The 17,741-nt window shown below is 53.7% G+C and overlaps 1 protein-coding gene across 3 annotated transcripts in view; it reads right to left on the bottom strand.

The window, feature by feature from the left end:
• Positions 1–16,802, bottom strand: part of PCSK6 (proprotein convertase subtilisin/kexin type 6) — a 33,530-nt gene extending 16,728 nt beyond the window's left edge. Inside the window, exons 1-7 of one of the 3 annotated variants that reach the window (XM_050978399.1) lie at positions 16,680–16,802; positions 11,679–11,783; positions 7,362–7,472; positions 6,611–6,754; positions 5,962–6,038; positions 5,267–5,355; positions 1,998–2,170 (exon numbers count right to left, since the gene is read on the bottom strand). In XM_050978399.1, the coding sequence (XP_050834356.1) occupies positions 1,998–2,170; positions 5,267–5,355; positions 5,962–6,038; positions 6,611–6,754; positions 7,362–7,472; positions 11,679–11,690 (606 nt within the window). In that variant the 5' untranslated portion in view covers positions 11,691–11,783; positions 16,680–16,802. Of the gene's footprint in view, positions 1–1,997; positions 2,171–5,266; positions 5,356–5,961; positions 6,039–6,610; positions 6,755–7,361; positions 7,473–11,678; positions 11,784–14,575; positions 14,595–16,679 lie in introns of those variants that run through there. The other 2 variants (XM_050978400.1, XM_018913977.3) reach the window with 2 other exon arrangements.
• Between the last annotated feature and the right edge of the window lie 939 nt (positions 16,803–17,741).

The raw sequence follows: 17,741 nt of genomic DNA, 5'->3' as shown, positions 1-17,741 counted from the left end.
ATCCCTCACCCCAAGCGTCGCACCCTCGGGACCCAAGAAAGGCTCAGGCCTGCTCCAAACCCACATCCCCTGATGCCCAGGCAGGGCTGCACTGGGGGAAAGTGGGTTTGGAGACAGCATGGTCACATGAGGACAGGAGCAGGCACATGAATGACACTACAACAATGCACAGCTAACACCTGACAACATTTCCTGGTAAGCAAGAGCTCACCACATATTGCAGCTCCTTCGGATTGGAAAAATCCATTCTTTCCCTTTGGTCTCAAACAAGGAACAATCAAGATTTCTGTAAGCAGACCCCAAACATCCAGCTTCTTAATTTGCCATCTTCTAAGACAATGCAATGCCAGTGAGGGTCTCCTGGCTGCTATAAAACCTGAATCTGTGCATCATTTAAAATAGGGAATCCCTCCCTGGCCAAGCTGGGGCTGATCCAGCTCACCCCAGCAGCTCGTGGGTTGGCTGTGGGATGCACAGCATCTCCTGCTTCCGCAGCTCTGCAGGGCCTGGGTGTTTGCCCAACAGCACTCCATGAATGACCAGGATAAATATCCCCTCGTTAGCTTGGGAACTAATAAAGTGTGGCTGGAGGAACAAGAAACAAGATGATAAATTACCCCAGCGCAGTCCTATCACTAATAGATAAAGGTTATTTTAATGTTTCCATTAAAAACTCAATTTTAAGGATTTATAACTTGGTTACAGCTGTTTGCTCGGGCTAAAGGTGGCAGTTAACTATCTGCTTGCAGCTTTCCTTGTTGTTTAGGGAGATGGAGTTGGCAATTACGAGTGGTGCGTGTGGGATAGTGAGAGCAGCAAACACAGGGTGGCAGTGGTGGGACTGGGGTGTCCCCTGGGAGGCAAAAACAAGCATCCTAAGAGAGTGGGGCTGTGCTAGGCAAGTACCCTGCTGCTGCCTGTTTGCTCCTGCATGGAAAAATAAGGTCTAAAAAGCAGCTTGTTCCCCATATTTACACGGCGTGAACTCCCCGGCACTTCAATGGATTCCTCGGCAGGCTCACCGCCCCAGCAGGAAATCAAGTAAACAGTGGGAAAAGCACTCCACCCTATTTTTAGATAAGAGGCCGCCCCAACTCCCGGCACGCTAAGGGAAGAGGCAGCAGAGGAAGGAGTGGTGGCAGAGGTTGAAGTGAGGGCTTCACAGCCTGGCCTGGGGCTGCTGGCAATGGAATCCCACTCCCAGATTCTCTGGAGCACCCAGGAAATAGCCACTGTGGAGCCCTGAGCCACTGCAACCCTTACCCACAGCACCCGCCAAGCTGCCAGAAAGGCCTTTTTCCCAATGCTTTAGCCAATATTGGGCATTCTTTTAAAGTATCCAAAAAGGTAAGGGGCACAGGAAGGCCAGGGCATCCCCAGCAGGGATTGACAGCTGTCAATCATATGTGATGTCGGCCAAACAAGGACAATAATCCATTGTCAGATCCTGTGGCAACACCCATGTCCCTCCCCAGCCAAGACACAGCCACTTGTTCTGGGTGGAAAACCAGGGGAATGCTTAACATGACAGAGGCCCCTGGGAAAGGATACCAGGAGCCCGAAGAGCATGGAGGAGAGGGTTGGACATACTGGGGATTGGATTCTGCTGTTTCCATCCACACCAGCATCCAGGGGGACATTTTGGGGTGCAAAGTTACCCCCCCAAGAACCACTTTGGGTTTCTCATCCCGGCAGAGCTTCACACAACCTGGGGCCTCCCTGCTCTGCCGGGGCAGTGCCGAGGGGGTCCCACCATCACCAGGCACCTCCTGCCGTCACCACCCTCGGCTGCCAAATCCACGGGAGCTCTTAGGGATGCTGGGAAACACTAGGAAAAATTAGAGATGATTGGCTCCCCCCCCCCCCCCAGCCCTAGTGCTGGCATCGCCTCGGGGGCCGAGCTGCCCATCCCCGCGCCAGACCCCGGGCCGGCCGCGGCCCTTCCCACAGGACAGGAGGAGGAGGGCGAGCACATCTGGGTACTCTGGGATCCACACCTTTTTAATGCCTTGCTCAAAAGCCTGTTTGGCCAATAGACCAGGTCCATCAACTGTCTTCCCATCATCATCTGGCCCCCAGCTCGCGCTGTAAATGTCAATGTAATCGGGTCTGATGCCAAGCGACTTCGCTTCAACAACATCTGTTACATCTCCATCTAACATACGAATGCCTAAAAGCACAAAAACATCAGACATTAGGGCTTCATGGCGTGGATGACAGTGTGAGGATTGCAATCAAAGGGCTTTGTTAACGGCGGCGGAAACCGCACGGCTCAGGCGCGCCTGGAATAGCTTCAGCCCGTGGCCCCGCATGCCAACAAGGCTGGCAGCAGGATGCTGGGAAGCTATGGGGAAAGTTTTCTGTGTTGCTGGCTTCATGGCAAGTGATGGAGAAGGGGGTCTTAAAATTCACTTCCCCTCCTCCGGTGGGTAATGGGTGGTGGTCGTGGTCCCCAGCAAGAGAATCCCCCCACTAAAATTCTTTTTTCACCCCTTCTGATTCCTTAGCTAGCGCATTTCTCCACCTAGAAGATTTTGGTGTTTCCGGAACACTCCTACCCCCCAGCTTCAGGCACATTGGTGGGATGAAGCCTCTCCCCCTGAGTGGGGATGACTGTGACTGTTCCCAAACCCCATCACTGCCCAACTGATGCCAGCGGTTCCCTGGAGAGGGAAAAACCCCAGGAAAAAAACCCAGGCTGTGGTATTTATGGCCAAAATCAGAGCCAGGACCCCAACACATGGTGGGACAACAATGCTACCCAGGATAACTCTCACTTTCAGCTGGGAATGACAGCAGGTACCAGCTAGGATGCTCACAGGCAAAGCCCACCAGCCATGGTGGGATGGGCTTGGGGATTGCTGCACACCCCCAGCCTCTGACTGCTGCAATATGAGAGCACAACCCCCTCTGCTCTCCATCACCCTTTCCCTGCTGGGTTTCCTCTCAATACACTGGGTAGAGGATGCCAGGCACCCCAGTAGGCTGCCCAGAAACCGCCCCTTGCAGGAAAAGCAGTGCTGGAAATTTCAGCATCATATTTTGTCAGCCAGGGAGAGTCTGGTTTATGAAAATGCATTTCCCCTTCCACATGTATTTTGTTTTAAAGCAAACAAATGCAGGCAGATGTCATTCCAGCTGCAGCTGCGCTCTGGACACCAGTCAACTCAAATATCTCCTTCTGACGCTGTCCCCAACCAGCCAAAACCAAGCTTAGAAATGTAAAATCAGGCAGCAGAGCTGTTCCCAAAAAATTCCTCTTTGTCAACAAGAAAACACAAGGAGAAGGGGCGAAGAGCCAAGCCCAGTGTCTGAGCTGCACACGGCAAGGAAAGCCAGCTGAGGGATGGGGTTTGTGCTTGCTGTATGTGGCTGTTCTCATCAGCAAGCCCAAAATCAGCCTAAAGTCAACACAAAGCCAACCCAAAGTCTGCCCAGAGACAGCCACCCACAATGAGGGGCTCCCTGGTCAAATAATGGGGAGCAGGAGGGAGCAGGGGTGGGTGCTGCAAAATAAATGAGCTTTGTGTCAGACAGGGAGCAACGCCGACCTCCAAAGTGAGTGTTGGAGGAGAGGGAAGAGGAGGAGGAATGGCAGGAGCCCTTTCCTTGAGCAGTGATGTGTTTTGCCCAGGGCATATGAAAAGCAATGCAAGAGTACTGAAGAGCAGCCAGTAAAATTAGATGGGAGCTCTCCGAGTGTGACAAATAGGCTTCCCCAACAAGTTGTGCTCATTAATCGCTGCTTTATTTGTGTAATCCATCTAAAATCACTCTCGCTGCAGCTATAGCGTATTTTCCTCCATGATCCTAAACTAGATACGGCTCAGACTCTATTTTTCCCCTTTGCCTGCTCACGTTGTGGGAAGCCCCCAGCCCTCTGCCAGGTGTCTTGTCTCACTCAACACCTCCCCAGCACACCCCTGAGGCAAGGCACTTGTTAAAGGGAGCAAATTAAAATGAGACCCAGAGGTCGTCATTAAGTCAACAAGGAACGCTCGCTCGTCTCCACAGCTGCTGTAGAGAAAGGAGCATGAAGGGAATGGTCTGATCCAGCAGGATCCAATAAATCCCACCATGAGCTTTGTCTTGCTCTGCTGCTGCTTGCTGTGTGCTTGGAGATGGGTTTTTAGAGGCAAGAAGCCTCTAAGAAGCAAAAAGCCACCACACATGTAGGGGGCACAGGAGATGGGATGGGATGATGTGACATAGCCCTTACAGCCCTACCAGTCCACTCTTCACCCTCCATGGGGTTCTTTCTTCCCTCTGGGAGTTTTCCCAGCACAGACAACCACAGGAGGTATTTGGCCAAGAGCAAGACCCCTGTGAACACTGCTCCCATGCAGACACAACCCTAACAAAAGCTGTTTCCTGCACAGCCAGGATGAATAAGCCAAAATTAGGAACTAAACCCCGAATCCACCAGTGGGCACTTGGGTCCCTGCTGCTGATAGTCACTTCTCCCAGCACTGGGGTGGTAGGAGGGGCTGCAGGCAAAGCCCCTCTCCTGTTCCAACCATGCCAGGGATGGGCTGAAGAACCCAGCTCCAGGCATTTGTCCCCTACACTGTTCCACCAGCCATGTAAGGTGGGACACGCCACTCCCACCCCTGCTAAGACCCTCATGTCCCCAGGGTTGCCTGGGTTGGCCAGAACTGCCAACCAGTTCAACTAATGCAAATGAACTCAGCAATGCTAATTAGCACTAGCATCAAATTTGGTGATAGAGATTAATTTGCTTTCCACACACATTATTTGAGGGGCTGTGCAGAAAATCCCCCCCTATATGCATCTCTGATCCCCCACTTTCTTGGTGTTTTTCCCCCCTGAGAGTATTTTTGGGGTTCTCCCCAGGCCCCCTGCTCTGAGCAGCTCCTCAGCATCCCTTGACCCCACAAACAAGTGACATCAGCTCTGAACCTCAGCCAGCCAGCACCACTGACCATAGCAAACACAGCCACCCCGAGGACAAGCGGTGAAAACACCACATCCTCAATCCACACGCACCCTCACAGCAAGGATGCAGACCAAGCAGAAAGTTTCCACCCTAAATCCATGGAACCAGAGTCCCCTGCATGCCATAGCACCCATCCTCCTCCCCCACCACCCCAGGGGCTCCCTGCAGCCAAGGCACCAGGGAGGAGACTTTCTCCTGGGGGAGCAGCATCCCACCTCTCCCCCAGGAGAGCATTGGTGTGACCAGGGTGGCGATGGTCCCTCAGGGGGATGGTGAAGGGCAGGGGAGCCGTGGAGGTGCCAGCCTCACCTCCGATGCGGGCGTTGTAGGCGATGCCCACGATGCAGTAGGAGTTGTTCGCTGCCGCCGCCACCTCCCCCGCGCAGCGAGTGCCGTGCCTGCCAGGAGAAACCCCCATCAGCTCGTGGCCATGGCAAAGGATCCCTCCAGCCACACCCCACCCAGCACCCAAAACCAGCCCCAAGGCTGGAGCAGAGGAAGAAACTGCCCTTACCCAAAACCCACACCAAGCGGGTGGAGGAAACTAATGCTGAAAGCAATTTGCTGTTTGCATTTTACACCTTGATGCAACTTCCTCTTTGCATTTTGCACCTAAATGCAACTTCCTCTTCGCATCTTGCAACTCTACGCAGGCTGCTCTTTGCATTCCTGTTTCCTTTCCACCTGTAACCATCCCACTTTAACTGAAGCCCAAAAAATGCATCCAGGCTTTGTCTTCTCAGCCACCCATCCTGACTCATGTGTTTCAATCCCCAGCCAGGGCAAGGAACCCCCTGGTACTGTACTGGATGGCTGGAGGATTCATTAGCAATTAGTGTGGTTGGAATTTGCATTAATCATAAAGACTCTGTGCAAAGCCCTTAACACAGCCTACTCTGCAGCACTGGGAATGGGGAAAGGGACCTGGAAGTCACCCCAGAGGGGACACCCAGCCTCAGGAACACCCCCAAACCCCTTGTTCCATTACAATTATCATCACATACTTGTTCTCATTGCTGGCATCGTAGCGTGGAGTTGGGTCATGGTCATTCCCATTAACATCGTAGCTTGCAAGAGGGTCCTGAAAAGATTAGATTCACCATTAAATTCAACTTACTAGGTGCTTGTGGTGGCCAGTAGCTGCAGCGATGGCCAGTGCAGGCAAGCAGAGCAGAAAATTACATTTTCCCTTTAGTTTTTGTCTGTTTGCTCGGAATAAATCATTTTAGGCTGCAGTCCTGAGTGTTTCCCAGGGGAAATATCCTGCTACCTCAGGATGTGCTCCTCTGAACCCCAAATCCCGCTGGGTTCAGCACCCCCCTCCCTCCCACTCTGGCCATGTGGGGTTTGAGCTGGGGCTGAACGATTTCATGCAGGTTTTTGGCTCTGCCCTGGTGAACAGAGGGAGGAGGCTGCTTCTCAGGCAGCTGCAAAGGGAGTTCCCCCAATCCTCTTTATCTAAAAACTTCATTTCCTTCTTAAAAACATCTCAAGCTTTAAAAAAAAAAAAAAAACCAAAAACAAAAACAACAAACCTTTTCCTCTACATATGCCAATGCACAGACTTCAGCTGTGTTTACACACTGAAATTCTCCATAAATCAATTCATGGTGAGGATCAGCCCCAGTCCATCCCATCCATCCCCCAGCTCACATAGTTCTGCAGGAGGTCAGGGTGGTTCCTCTCTATGCCATCATCCAGGATGGTGACCACCACGTTCTTGCCCGTGTAGCCCCTCTGCCAGGCTGCCAGGATGTTCATCTCCGACCTGCACCGACTGTTTTTATCACCGCAGTGCTACGGGGACAAACACAGCTGCAAAAGGGCTGCAACCCCATTCCAGCCCATCTAAGCAAACAGCCAGGCTGGGAGCCCATTTAATCAACCAGAAAATATATTTACAACCCACCCCCTGCCATATAACTTGCAGATTTGTTATAACTTTACTCCACAGACCAAACCCATCCTGCAGCAGTTAATCCAGGCAATGCTATCTCCCCATTATTCTTTTCCTCTTCCATTTCAAGTACTATGGGCTCCTGGGTTTTGAAGTGCTCACTTCCTTTCCACCCTTAATTTTCAATGAATTTCCCTGTCAAATACAGATCGATGAAACAGGCAGGAGAAAAATTATATTACAAATAGATGGCTGCACTCTGGGATGGGTAAAATACAGCAGTGCTGGTCCCAAGTCTTTGCTGTGCAGACCATGAAGAGGGGCTCCTAACAAGAGTGAAACACTTCAAACCAGACTCTCAGGTGTATTATTTCACAATTTTTAATTCCTGCTGCCAAGCACATTTGATGCTATTATTTCATTACTGACTGTGCTGAGGAAAGATTGATGATGCATTTGCTTAGAAATAAATGACCCCCCATAAAGCAGTGACAGGGAGACACCTACCAGGTACCACATGTTGGGCCACACTGGGTCATTGAAGGGCAGGGCATGTGGCTCCCCTCGGACCTGCCTCTTCACCCTCCTCTTCACCTCCTGCTGTTGTAGCCAGTCCACCTGCAAGCAGAGACCTGGGTCAGCACCACCCACGGGCAGCGAGCCTGGCATTGCCCACTGAAATGGGATGTGGGATGCAGAAGCAATGCCAGCCTCAGCTCTGGCAAAACCCCATCTCCGTGGCCAGAGCTGCTGTGGAGACAGCAGCTCCATTTGGAAGGAGACGGGATGGATGGACAGACAGACAGGGTGAGCTCAGCTCGTTGTGCTGTCTAAGCCAGAGCAGATTCCTCTGCTGGAGCAGCAGAGCCCTGGAGCACAAATAACGTCGCCTCGGAGCGCGTGCCTGAACCCCCCCGGCTCAGCGAAGCACAGAAGCACGCGCTGGAGTCCCGCTGGAGACAGACCACATATTTCAGTGTTTAGTCAAAGTTTTGGAGAAGACTCAGGTGCTTGGCTTAGTTTTTGGGCTGATCCTTCCTGCCGGCTGGGAAGCAGCAGCTCAGCCCTGAGGCAGTTCCACCTGGCTCCAGGCTGCTCATCCTTCGAGCTCCTTCCTCCTGATAAAATAACAAAAACTGGGGGCTTTGCTCAAGCACAACACGCATTTCCCAAAAATATGTGATGGCCACACACAGCTGTGGCAGATCTCAGGGGACGTGGCCAGCTCCACACAAGTATTTTTGGCAGTGGCTGCGTGTGAGGTGGCCTTGGAGCCGACCACTCTGACATTTGTTTGCGTTCCAGCAGGGCATGACATGCAGAGAGATCAAACGGGAAATGATCTGGAAAAGGCCGTGATTGGGAAATGCTGGTGTTTGCCCACGGTGCTGTGGTGGGAGCTGCCTAAGGTGCTGCTTTGGAAGAAGCCACATCCCATCCTTATCAAATATTAACCACCCCCCAGACCCTTATTGCCACATAGGGCTTTCCTGCCTTCAGCATGGAGGTGAAGCACAAGTTTAGCGAAAAAAGGTTATAAAGTAATTTATAGACCAAATCTTTACAGATGTTCATGCCGGGGGAGAAAGGAGGCACCAGCCAATGAACTGTGAGGGCTGTGGGGCACATCCCTCCTTGCTGGACACTTTCTTTCTGATGGCCCCGGGTCTTTTTGGAGCTTCTCATGGGGATGTCTCTATTGTTGTGACTAAGGTTTTGTAACAAAAGGAATAAAAATACAAAGTGCAACTTCTGTTGAGCTCATTTATGTAAAACTGTCAGATGAACTGAGTTCTTGCACAGTTTATTGCTTTGTGCCTCAGATGGAGGTGGATGTCAGAAACCCGACAGCTTCCAGCCTAGAGCTTGGGTTTTAAACACATATATATTATAAAGAAAAAAAACACTGTTGAAAGGGGGGAAAAAAATGTATTTCATAGAAAAATGATTTTCCACGCTGCCTTGGCTGCCGAGAGTGCACCGCTTTGCTTACACAGTGATGGATTTAAACACTGGAAGCAAAAATATAACTTCATGGTCTAGTTAAAAAAAAATAAAAATACATTAAATAGAGGTTATGGCCCAAATAACGGGCTTTTTTCCTTAAAGCACCACTCCCTGGCAGCATTTCCATGAGTCTGGCTGCCTAAGCCACAGCTACCACCTTTCTCCGCTGCTTTGTAGGATGCAAGAATGATGGCAAGGTGTGGGATTTTCGGGGGTTTTGCCAGGAGCTGCCTCCCAGGGATGTCTTCATCTCAAACAGGCTCCTGATCGACCCCAGCGCTGCCAGCCGGGAGTCGATGGAGCCATCGTGTGTGGACACAGAGGAATCAGCAGTTTAAGGACATTGATTTCAAGGAAGAGTTGATAAATCAGTGTGGCTGGCATGGGAAAATAGGCAAGCAGGAGGAGTCTGGGGCATCCCTGCAACAGCTCCTGCAGCTCATGAAACTCAGATCAACTTCCATTGCTGATCCAGGCTGGGGAAAAGCTTCTTGAAAAATGTAAAATAAAGGGGGAAAAAGGCTTTTTCGTACTATGAATGGCCCAAACTGCTGTAGTCCTGAGGCTCAGGGTCCCAGCTCTACCCTTGCAAACTCTAATTATTGCAGAATCACAGAATGGTTTGGGTAGGGGGGGACCTTAAAGCTCATCTCACTCCCATGAGATGAGATGGGATCTCATGGGAGTGAGATGAGCTTTAAATCTTCTGCCATGGGCAGGGACATCTTCCACCAAATCAGGCTGATTCAAGCCCCATCCAACCTGGCCTTCAACACTTCCAGGGATCCCAGTGGCTGTGTAGGAGTTAAAGTGGAGATTCAGGATAAACAAGATGGTTCCAGCACGTTTGCCATGGTTAAAGAGCAGCAAATAATTCAGATTGGGGTTGATTTTGCCATGGTGCATGGCCAGAGGCACAGGGACCAAGGCCATGGCATCCCCTGATGAGGATTAAGAGACTGGAGCAGTGAGGATGGAGGTTCAAGCACTGCATGGACCAACATGAGCATTCCAGCGAGCAAGGGAAGTTTATGGCAGTAAGAGCTGCAAGTGGAGCCCTAAGAGGAGTGGCACAGCATGGTATGACTGCACTCTGCACCCCACTGTCCTTCTCCAGCTCCCACCACCATGACCTATCCCTGAAATTGCTGGATTTGCCACATCCTTCCTCCCTTTCCATCACGTGCCACATCTCTTGGCTTATATCAGCCCCAGCAGTAGCCAGCTGCCCCAGGGGTCTCTTGGGGCAACAGGGCAGCTCAGCAGCACCGTGGTCACACAAGGACCAGGACCCTGGCTGCTTCCCTGTGTGTCCTGGAGTCTCCCCTTCCCCCGACTTCTGGTGGTGGAGAGTCTGTCGTGGTCCTCCTGCCCAGCTCATGCCACTGAACCCCACAGCAAACAAATAATGACACTGGAAACAATAGCCCCCAGAAGGCATGAACCACCCAACATCTGCAAACAACCGGATTGGCTGGTTCCTCAGGATTTCTGCAAGATTTGTTTCCATCCTCCCTATTCCAGCTCCTGTCCTCTGCCTCGAGGTGATGTTTTCCTGCACGGCATGCTAAGTTGGTGCCATCCAAATGCATCACTTAAACAATTTGTAAATGTACATAGGAGAGGGGGAAAGACAAGACATGCCAACAGGTTTTGAACTGATAAGGAAGGATTAAGAGAACAGGAGTTAATTACTCCAGCTTGGAGCCCACAGAGCAAGGTAAGGTAAAGGTTAATATGACTAAAAGCCAATTGATTTAGTTTGCATTATAACCAGACTCATTTAAATGGGGGTATTTCAAATGCAGAGAATTCGTTGTTTGCTGGGATGCCTGTGCACCCCCTGAGGGCGAACAGCTTTAATTAAAGCCCAGCACACTTCCAGGGCACCAGGCTCCCTTCGCTGAGGTTTCCCCCGCTGGCAAAGCAGCCACGCGAGTGAACGAACGCCTCCTCCTCAAAAATGTGCTACAGACCTTGTCCAAATATTTAACAGCAAATCTCTCCGGAAAGCCTGCGGAGCGCAGGGCTGCTGTGTGTGTCTGGGGAGATGTGGACTGGACCGGGTGTGGAGCGGGTTGGAGATGTCTTGGGAAGGAGCATTTCAAGGGTGTCTGAGCACCCCGAGGATGCATGGCTGCAGGCACCAGCAGCTTGCTACCTAAGGCTACCTTCACCAAAATGGCTTTTTCTGCTTTTATATCCCCCTCTCCCAAAAAAACCTTCCCACCATTAACCCTTCCCCTGCGCTGCACAAGTCACATCTCACAGTGCTCAGGGGGAGCTGGGGGAGGAAAGCAGCCAAAGGGGAGCCCCAACCCTTCCCCACCACCCCAAACTCAGCTTGCCCAGGTCCCTCCTTGCCTTCTTCCCCCCCACCCCTTTACTTTTGTCAATTCAGCTGCACTGAAAATCCCTTTGGATGCTTGCTCTAGGAAAAAAGCAATGTAGAGCTATTGCCAAGGATTTCACACATAGCAACCATTGAGGCAGCAAGTGTTGTGGCAACTGGATCAACACCCCGAGCATGCAACAGCCTTTCTGTCCTGGAAAGCTTTTCCCCCTTTTCTTCCTCCCGGCTTCAGGCAGATGTTAGTGTTTAGTCACTTTTACGTATTTTTCACCACCGCTCTCCGTGCCCGTGCCCAATGAGTCACTCGTGTGTGTGCGCAGGGCTGTGGCTCAAGGGTAACATGTCATCCCGAGATGCTACAGCTCACTCTTGACCAAGCCAACAGCCTTCTCCAGGGACAGGTGGGGACCCCCATCCCACCACCCCGCAGGGGCTGGGGGACACCAGGGTGCCCAGCCCCCTACCTTGGGGTCCATGCGGAGGAAGTTGTGCGGTCCCCGGCTGCTCAGCGTGGAGCGCTTAAACGTCTTGCTGTGGTGAAAGTGGTAATAGTCTTCCAGGCTTCCAATCTGCAAGAAAAAGAGGTTGTTTGGGTTGCTTTTTTTAAAGTCTGTTTTCCTGTGGCTGCCCCCCCATTTTGTACTGGCAGCATCAGTGCAGCCGTGCCCTGCACCCCAAATCCCTCACTCCCACAGAGCTCCCGGGGCTGGGGAGGATGCAGGATGCTGGCACAAGCCCTGGTGCCACCACTGTGACAAACAGCGTTGGTGGTCGGACGCTGCACTGGCACAACAGAGCCCGGAAAACATTTTTATGAATTTTCACCCATTAAATGCATCTTTGAAAACTGCCTTTCATCAGCTCCCAAGCAGAAATAATGAGCTAAAAATGAGCTCAGCAGCTGCGGCACAGCCAGGGGAGCTGTGCCTCATCCTCCTGCCTTCTCCGCCCGGCGCTCCAGCTTCGCCCCGGCTGCACAGAAGGAGAGGTGATGCGATCCCTGCCCGCCCTGGGATGCTCCTGGGAAGTGTGGGATATAAATGTGCATCGCCTGGAGTGAGGGATGGCAGCATTTGCAGGAGAACACGGTGCCAGCCACACCACCCTGCCAAGCCCCGGGGTGGCTGCACTGCCTCCGGCCCTCTCAGCCTGGCATCTGGAGACACCACAACTCCTCTTTTTTCGTCCCAAAAGCACGGATAAAGTCCCGGGGCTATGCAGTGAATCGAGGGATCTCAGCCAGACACCGCATGTGAAACATCCCACTGGGATTCACAGCCAGAGGGACGGGAATGACCCAAAAGCTGCACTCACTGGTATGTGGCTCCCAGATCACATAATTTGTGTACAAATTGGGACTTTGCTATAAATTCACTTTTGCCTGAGTAAGTTTCCTTTTTTTTTTCCACCCCACCAAAAAAACCCACATTCCATGTCAGGAGCTGGATGTTGGGAGCCAGTGACATTCCCTGTGTCTTTCTCACAGGACCAGAAAGGGCCATCCTACAAGCACCCACTAAGCAACATCTTTAAGACCCTGTGTGACCCAGGGGCCAGGGTGACATTCCTGAGGCCAGACCAGGGCTGGCTGCAATGGAACAGCAGGGAACAAACAGGTTTGTCTGGATCAGATGCTAAAACAGATGACAACTACTTACATCTTTATCACACTTGATACTTTGAGATCTGCCAGTGTCTCTTACAAACATTAAATATTTAATTAGTCTTGCTCTGCCTTTTATGCCAGGATGTCATTTCACCAACTTTACTGCTTTTAGTGTGATTTTTATAATTTATTTCCACTCAAATTCATTTAAACCCTCCCTCTTCCCCCTTCACATTGCAGAGTAGCTGGGCATTTTCTTTAACATCCACATAAAGAGGTTGCTCATTGCAATCTGTATTTGCCTTTTAAACCCATTCTTCAAATCCATTTGCACTTAAAAAAAAAGAAAGAGGGTGCTTCAACCTCTCCATATTTTAGGGAAACCTTGACAAGGCCACACTGCCTCTTGCTCACTCTGCCTGGAAATTGGAGTACAGGGCTTACCACAAAATCTTGCAATGGGTTTAGGGTTTGAAGGGATCTTAAAGACATCCAATTCCAACCCCTGCCATGAGCAGGACCACCTTCCACTAGACCAGCTTGCCCCAAGCTTCATCCATCCTGGCCTGAAAGAGGGATGGGGCATTCACAGCTTCTCTGGGCAACCTGTGCCAGTGCCTCACCATGCCCACAGTAAATAATTCCTTCCTAAGTAAATAATTTCTTCCTTCCTTTTCACAAATAAATGCAAAATTACCATGCAATGCAAAGTAGCAAGAGCACAGGGAAGGTAATGATCTCATCACAGGTTCTGGGGATACATAGCCAGAACTGCAGGAAAAGAACTCTGTGCCCCACTTCTTTATCCTCCTGGGATTTATGGGCAGAAAAATTAGGAAAGCCTTCCCATGATGGGAATACCTTGGAAGTCTGAGCAGAGGTTGGTCCCAGTGGACCAACCTGGTAGACCTCCAGATATCCTGTTCCACCTAAGATTTTCTAAGGAGAAAAATTTGTAAATGTTATTTTTCTTTTAAATGAAAAAGGATTTGTTGGTCCTCCTTGTGATCAGTCAGCTCAGTAAGGGCTCTGTAATGCAACCCCATTTCACCCAATCACCCTTCTGTGCGAAGTACAGCTACACCAGCACTGGTGCCTTCCCAAAGGGTGGATCCAACAGGGAAGGCAGTGAGCCCTCTCCTCCTGGGGACACCATCCATTCCTATCAGGGACAAGGGGTCCAGTCGCTGAGCTCCTGCCTTCAGGAATGTAATTCTCAAATGATAATGGATGTGTTCAGCTCAGTAAGGATCAAGCCAAGAGCTGCGAGATGACAGGAATCCAGGAAAGCTCCAAATACAGCCCAATATTAATCCCATCCCTCTCCTGCACTGCAGGTGAGACCACTGAGGATGTGCCCGCCCTTCCAAAACTTAGTGTTGGACACCACACATGGAAAAAATCATATAAACCCTGCAACCAGGATGGGAAGGGGCTCACCATCACCCCCTTGCCAGCGGCACTGCCCAGGGCTCCGGCACCGTCCCCGCAGCGCCCTCGGCCAGGGCCTGTCCCGGCTCGCCCCGGCACGGCCGAGGAACAAAGCCCGGCGGGAGGAACGAGCAGGCGTTCGAGGGTGTAAAAGCCGTTTCTTTTGTTTAGTTGTTTGCTTCACTTAAATAGAAGTTGACGCAAGTGATTCCCCAAGGGAAATGTCACTCTGCCATGACCCAGAAGGGTTTAGAGTGTCCTGGCTCGATGTTTGGGCACAGAACTGTGTGCGCCAACCCCAGTAGTGCCTTTCCCGGGCAGTACCGTGTCAGGAGCCTCCAGGATTGCATCGCAGAGGAAAAGATGTCACCAGCCACCAAGGCAGGGCTGAGCCTCCTTGCACCCAGCTGGGTCTTCATCCAGCGATCATCAACTCTCCTCCTCCCTCACCACTTTGGAATCCACTCAAACATCTTCCCAGGGTGATAACATCCTTGGCAGAGTTTCCCAGCAGGTTTTGTCCAGAATCAGACCCCCAGGAGGGCACATCTCACTGGGGAAAGTGCCATCACCAGCAGCTCCACAAGCTGATGATGCAAGAGGAGAACACACCATGAACCTTGAGTACAACACTGCAAATGTCACACACGTGCAGGGAAAGCAGTCCCTCAAGTTTTAACCCTGGACAGGACCCAGTGGAAAAAGCCCAAAAGCCAGTGGGGAAAGCTTGGAGAGATGGAGGGCTGAAGGCAGGGCATTGAGAGCAGCTGGGGAAGCCCCAGCGGTGCACGAGCTCCCAGTATCCACGGGAAAGGCGGGAGCCAGGAACACCCTGATGCAACCACAGAAATATTTCCCTTGCTCTCCAGCCTGCACAGGGCTGCCCCGGAGAAAGGGCTCAGGGGGAAAGGATGGATGCTCCAGTGGAGCCACATTGCACCCATGGGCCAAATGCCTCTAGCATCATAGGGATGAGCTCACATAACCGGGATGCTGGGGAAGGAGGGAGGGGTAACAGATGCTCCAGCAGGGAAGGGACACAGCAAAACCCCAAACCAGGGGCTGACGTTAGGCTGATGCAACTTGGGAGAGTGGGAAGTTCAATCAAGATATTCTCTGCCTGAAGAGGGATAAACACTGAAAAGCCCTTTGGGTTGCACAACTACCTTCGCCCAGCCCTGTGATAGACGCTATTGAACAACACATGTGATTTTCTCCTTGGTGGGATGGGAGCTGAGCACGCAGGTAGGAGACTGAGGGTGCGATGTGAGGGGTTGTCCCCCATGGGAAGTCACAGACACTGGTGCGGGAGACAATGTGCCCAATTCAGCCTCCCCCAAAAAGAAATTGTTTATGCAGCACCCCGTGACTTTAATTATAGTTAAAAGCAGGGTTGCAATATAAAGCAAGGTTATAATTTGTAGTCCGGGAGACACCTTGGGCAGGAGGACAACCTGAAGTGTCACCCAGCCAAAAAAGCGCCGGGCAGCGCCATGGCAATAAACTCTGGAACAAACTCCGAGGACACCAGCCTGCATCTGGGATTGCAGAGGATGAAGAAATTGAAAGGAAAATGAGCTGCTGTGCGGAAAATCTCTTTTAAGACATCAGTGTTCTGCGGGGGTTTGAAAGCAAAAGTTCTCTGTGTTCCCGAGATCTCCGATAAAAACCCGGGCCAGAGAGTCCAAAGTTTGTTAAATCCACAAATACAACTTTCCGGGGTGGGAGGAACTTGTGCAACCCCTCAGTGGTGCGGGGCGAGGGCACCCCGAGGAGGGGCATCCACCCGGGGGGAGCCCGCCTCCCGGCCAAAGCGCTCCGACAGCATCCCCGCATCGGCCCCGTTCTCATCTCTACCGCTCCGGGGGGCTCATCTCCCGCTCCCGGGATCCCCGGCATCGCCTCGGTCCCGGGAGACCGGGCAGCTCGGTGAGACCTCCGCCAGCGGGGAGATCTCGGGGTCCATCTCCCGCTCCTGAGATCCTGCCCCGGTTCCGGGAGTACCGGCAGTTCCGCGGGAACCCCACCGCCTCCCCGGTCCCGGGACCATCGTCGTCGGCTTCCCGGTACCGGGAGTCCCAGCGCGACACCCCGGGCAGCTCCCCGGCGCCGAGCTCCCCACGCCGGGGATCTGCCGCAGGCTCCCAGTGCCGGAATCCCCGGCAGTTTCCCGAGACCGCTCCGCCTTTCCGATCCCGGGACCCTCGGTTGCTTCCCGGAACCCTCGGCTCCTCTCCGGTTGCGGGACCCCGGCGTGAGACCCCCGGCAGCTCCCCGATTCCCCGCAGGCTCTCGGTACCAGAACCCCCGGCAGCTCCCCGGTGCACCCGCCGGTCCCCAGTGCGACCCCCCTAGCCCCGCATCCCCCACTGCCGGTGCCCCAGCACCTGCCCGCTCCCGGGGCCCCCCGGCCCCCGCCGCCCCTTACCTGCCCCAGGCTGATGTACCCGTAGGCGGCGGCGAGGCGGGCGGCCTCGGCGGGGCCCCCCCGCACTCGCACGGCCCAGTGGTTGGTGTAGACGGTGCGGGCGGGCTCGGCGGCGGCCCCGCGCCCGGGCAGCGCCAGCGGCAGCGCCAGGGCCAGCAGGCAAAGGCGGGCGGGCGGCGGGGCGGCCGCGCTCCCCGCGCCGGGGCCGGCGGCGGGCATGGTGCGGGGCCGGGCCGGGCTGGGCGGAGCGGGGCGCTGCGCCTTTTAACCGGCCCCGCAGCCCGCGGGGGCGGGGGGATGCTCGGGGGGGGCGGGGAGGGCCCGGGAGAGCGGGCGGACGGGGCGGCCCCCGGCGCTGCCCCCCCGCGTCCCCCCGCCTGCCGCCGGGCAGCCCCGCTGCGTGCCCGGCGCTGCTCCCCGGAAACCCCCCCGCGCACCTCTGCAGCCCCCCTGCCCGACTCCGGGCAGCTCCCCGGACCTCTCCGTGCACGGCTCTGTGTCCCTTCCCCGCGTATCTCGGGACAACTCCCCTTGCCCACCGGCATTCCCCCTGCGCGTTCAGGCGCTGGTGCCCGAGCAGACCCCCTGCGTCCCCCCTTGTGCCGCGGTGCTGTTCCGCGGAACCCCCCCTGCCTTTCCCTGCATGTGACCGGGCAATCCCCTGTTCCGACTGCATCCTCCCCTGCGCGCCCCGGTGCTGCTCGGTGAACAACCACCTGCATACCCCCGCATCCCTCCTCACTGCCCCACCACTGCCCTCCGGGTTTCCCCCTGCGCCCCACTTCATCGTCCTTTGTGTTCCCGATTCCCCGGGGCACCTCCCCTCCTTCCCCCGCAGACAGCCCCCATGCATCCTCCCAGCTCTGCTCCTCAGGTAACCCATGGCACCCTTCAGAGAGAGCCCCCGCATCGCCCCCGCATCCCCCTGCATGCCCCGGCACTGCATCTTCTTTTGTGCATCTGCATTCCCTCGGGCAGCCTTCCATGCATCCTCCCGGATCTGCTCTGCAGGCACCCCCTGAACCCCGCAGAGAGACTCCCCACATTGCCCTCGCGTTCCCT

The sequence above is a fragment of the Serinus canaria genome, chromosome 10 (genome assembly GCF_022539315.1).
Source record: "Serinus canaria isolate serCan28SL12 chromosome 10, serCan2020, whole genome shotgun sequence".
Lineage (NCBI taxonomy): Eukaryota > Metazoa > Chordata > Aves > Passeriformes > Fringillidae > Serinus > Serinus canaria.
The sequence above is the reverse complement of the archived record's forward strand: the minus strand, read 5'-3'. Positions and strand labels throughout refer to the sequence as shown.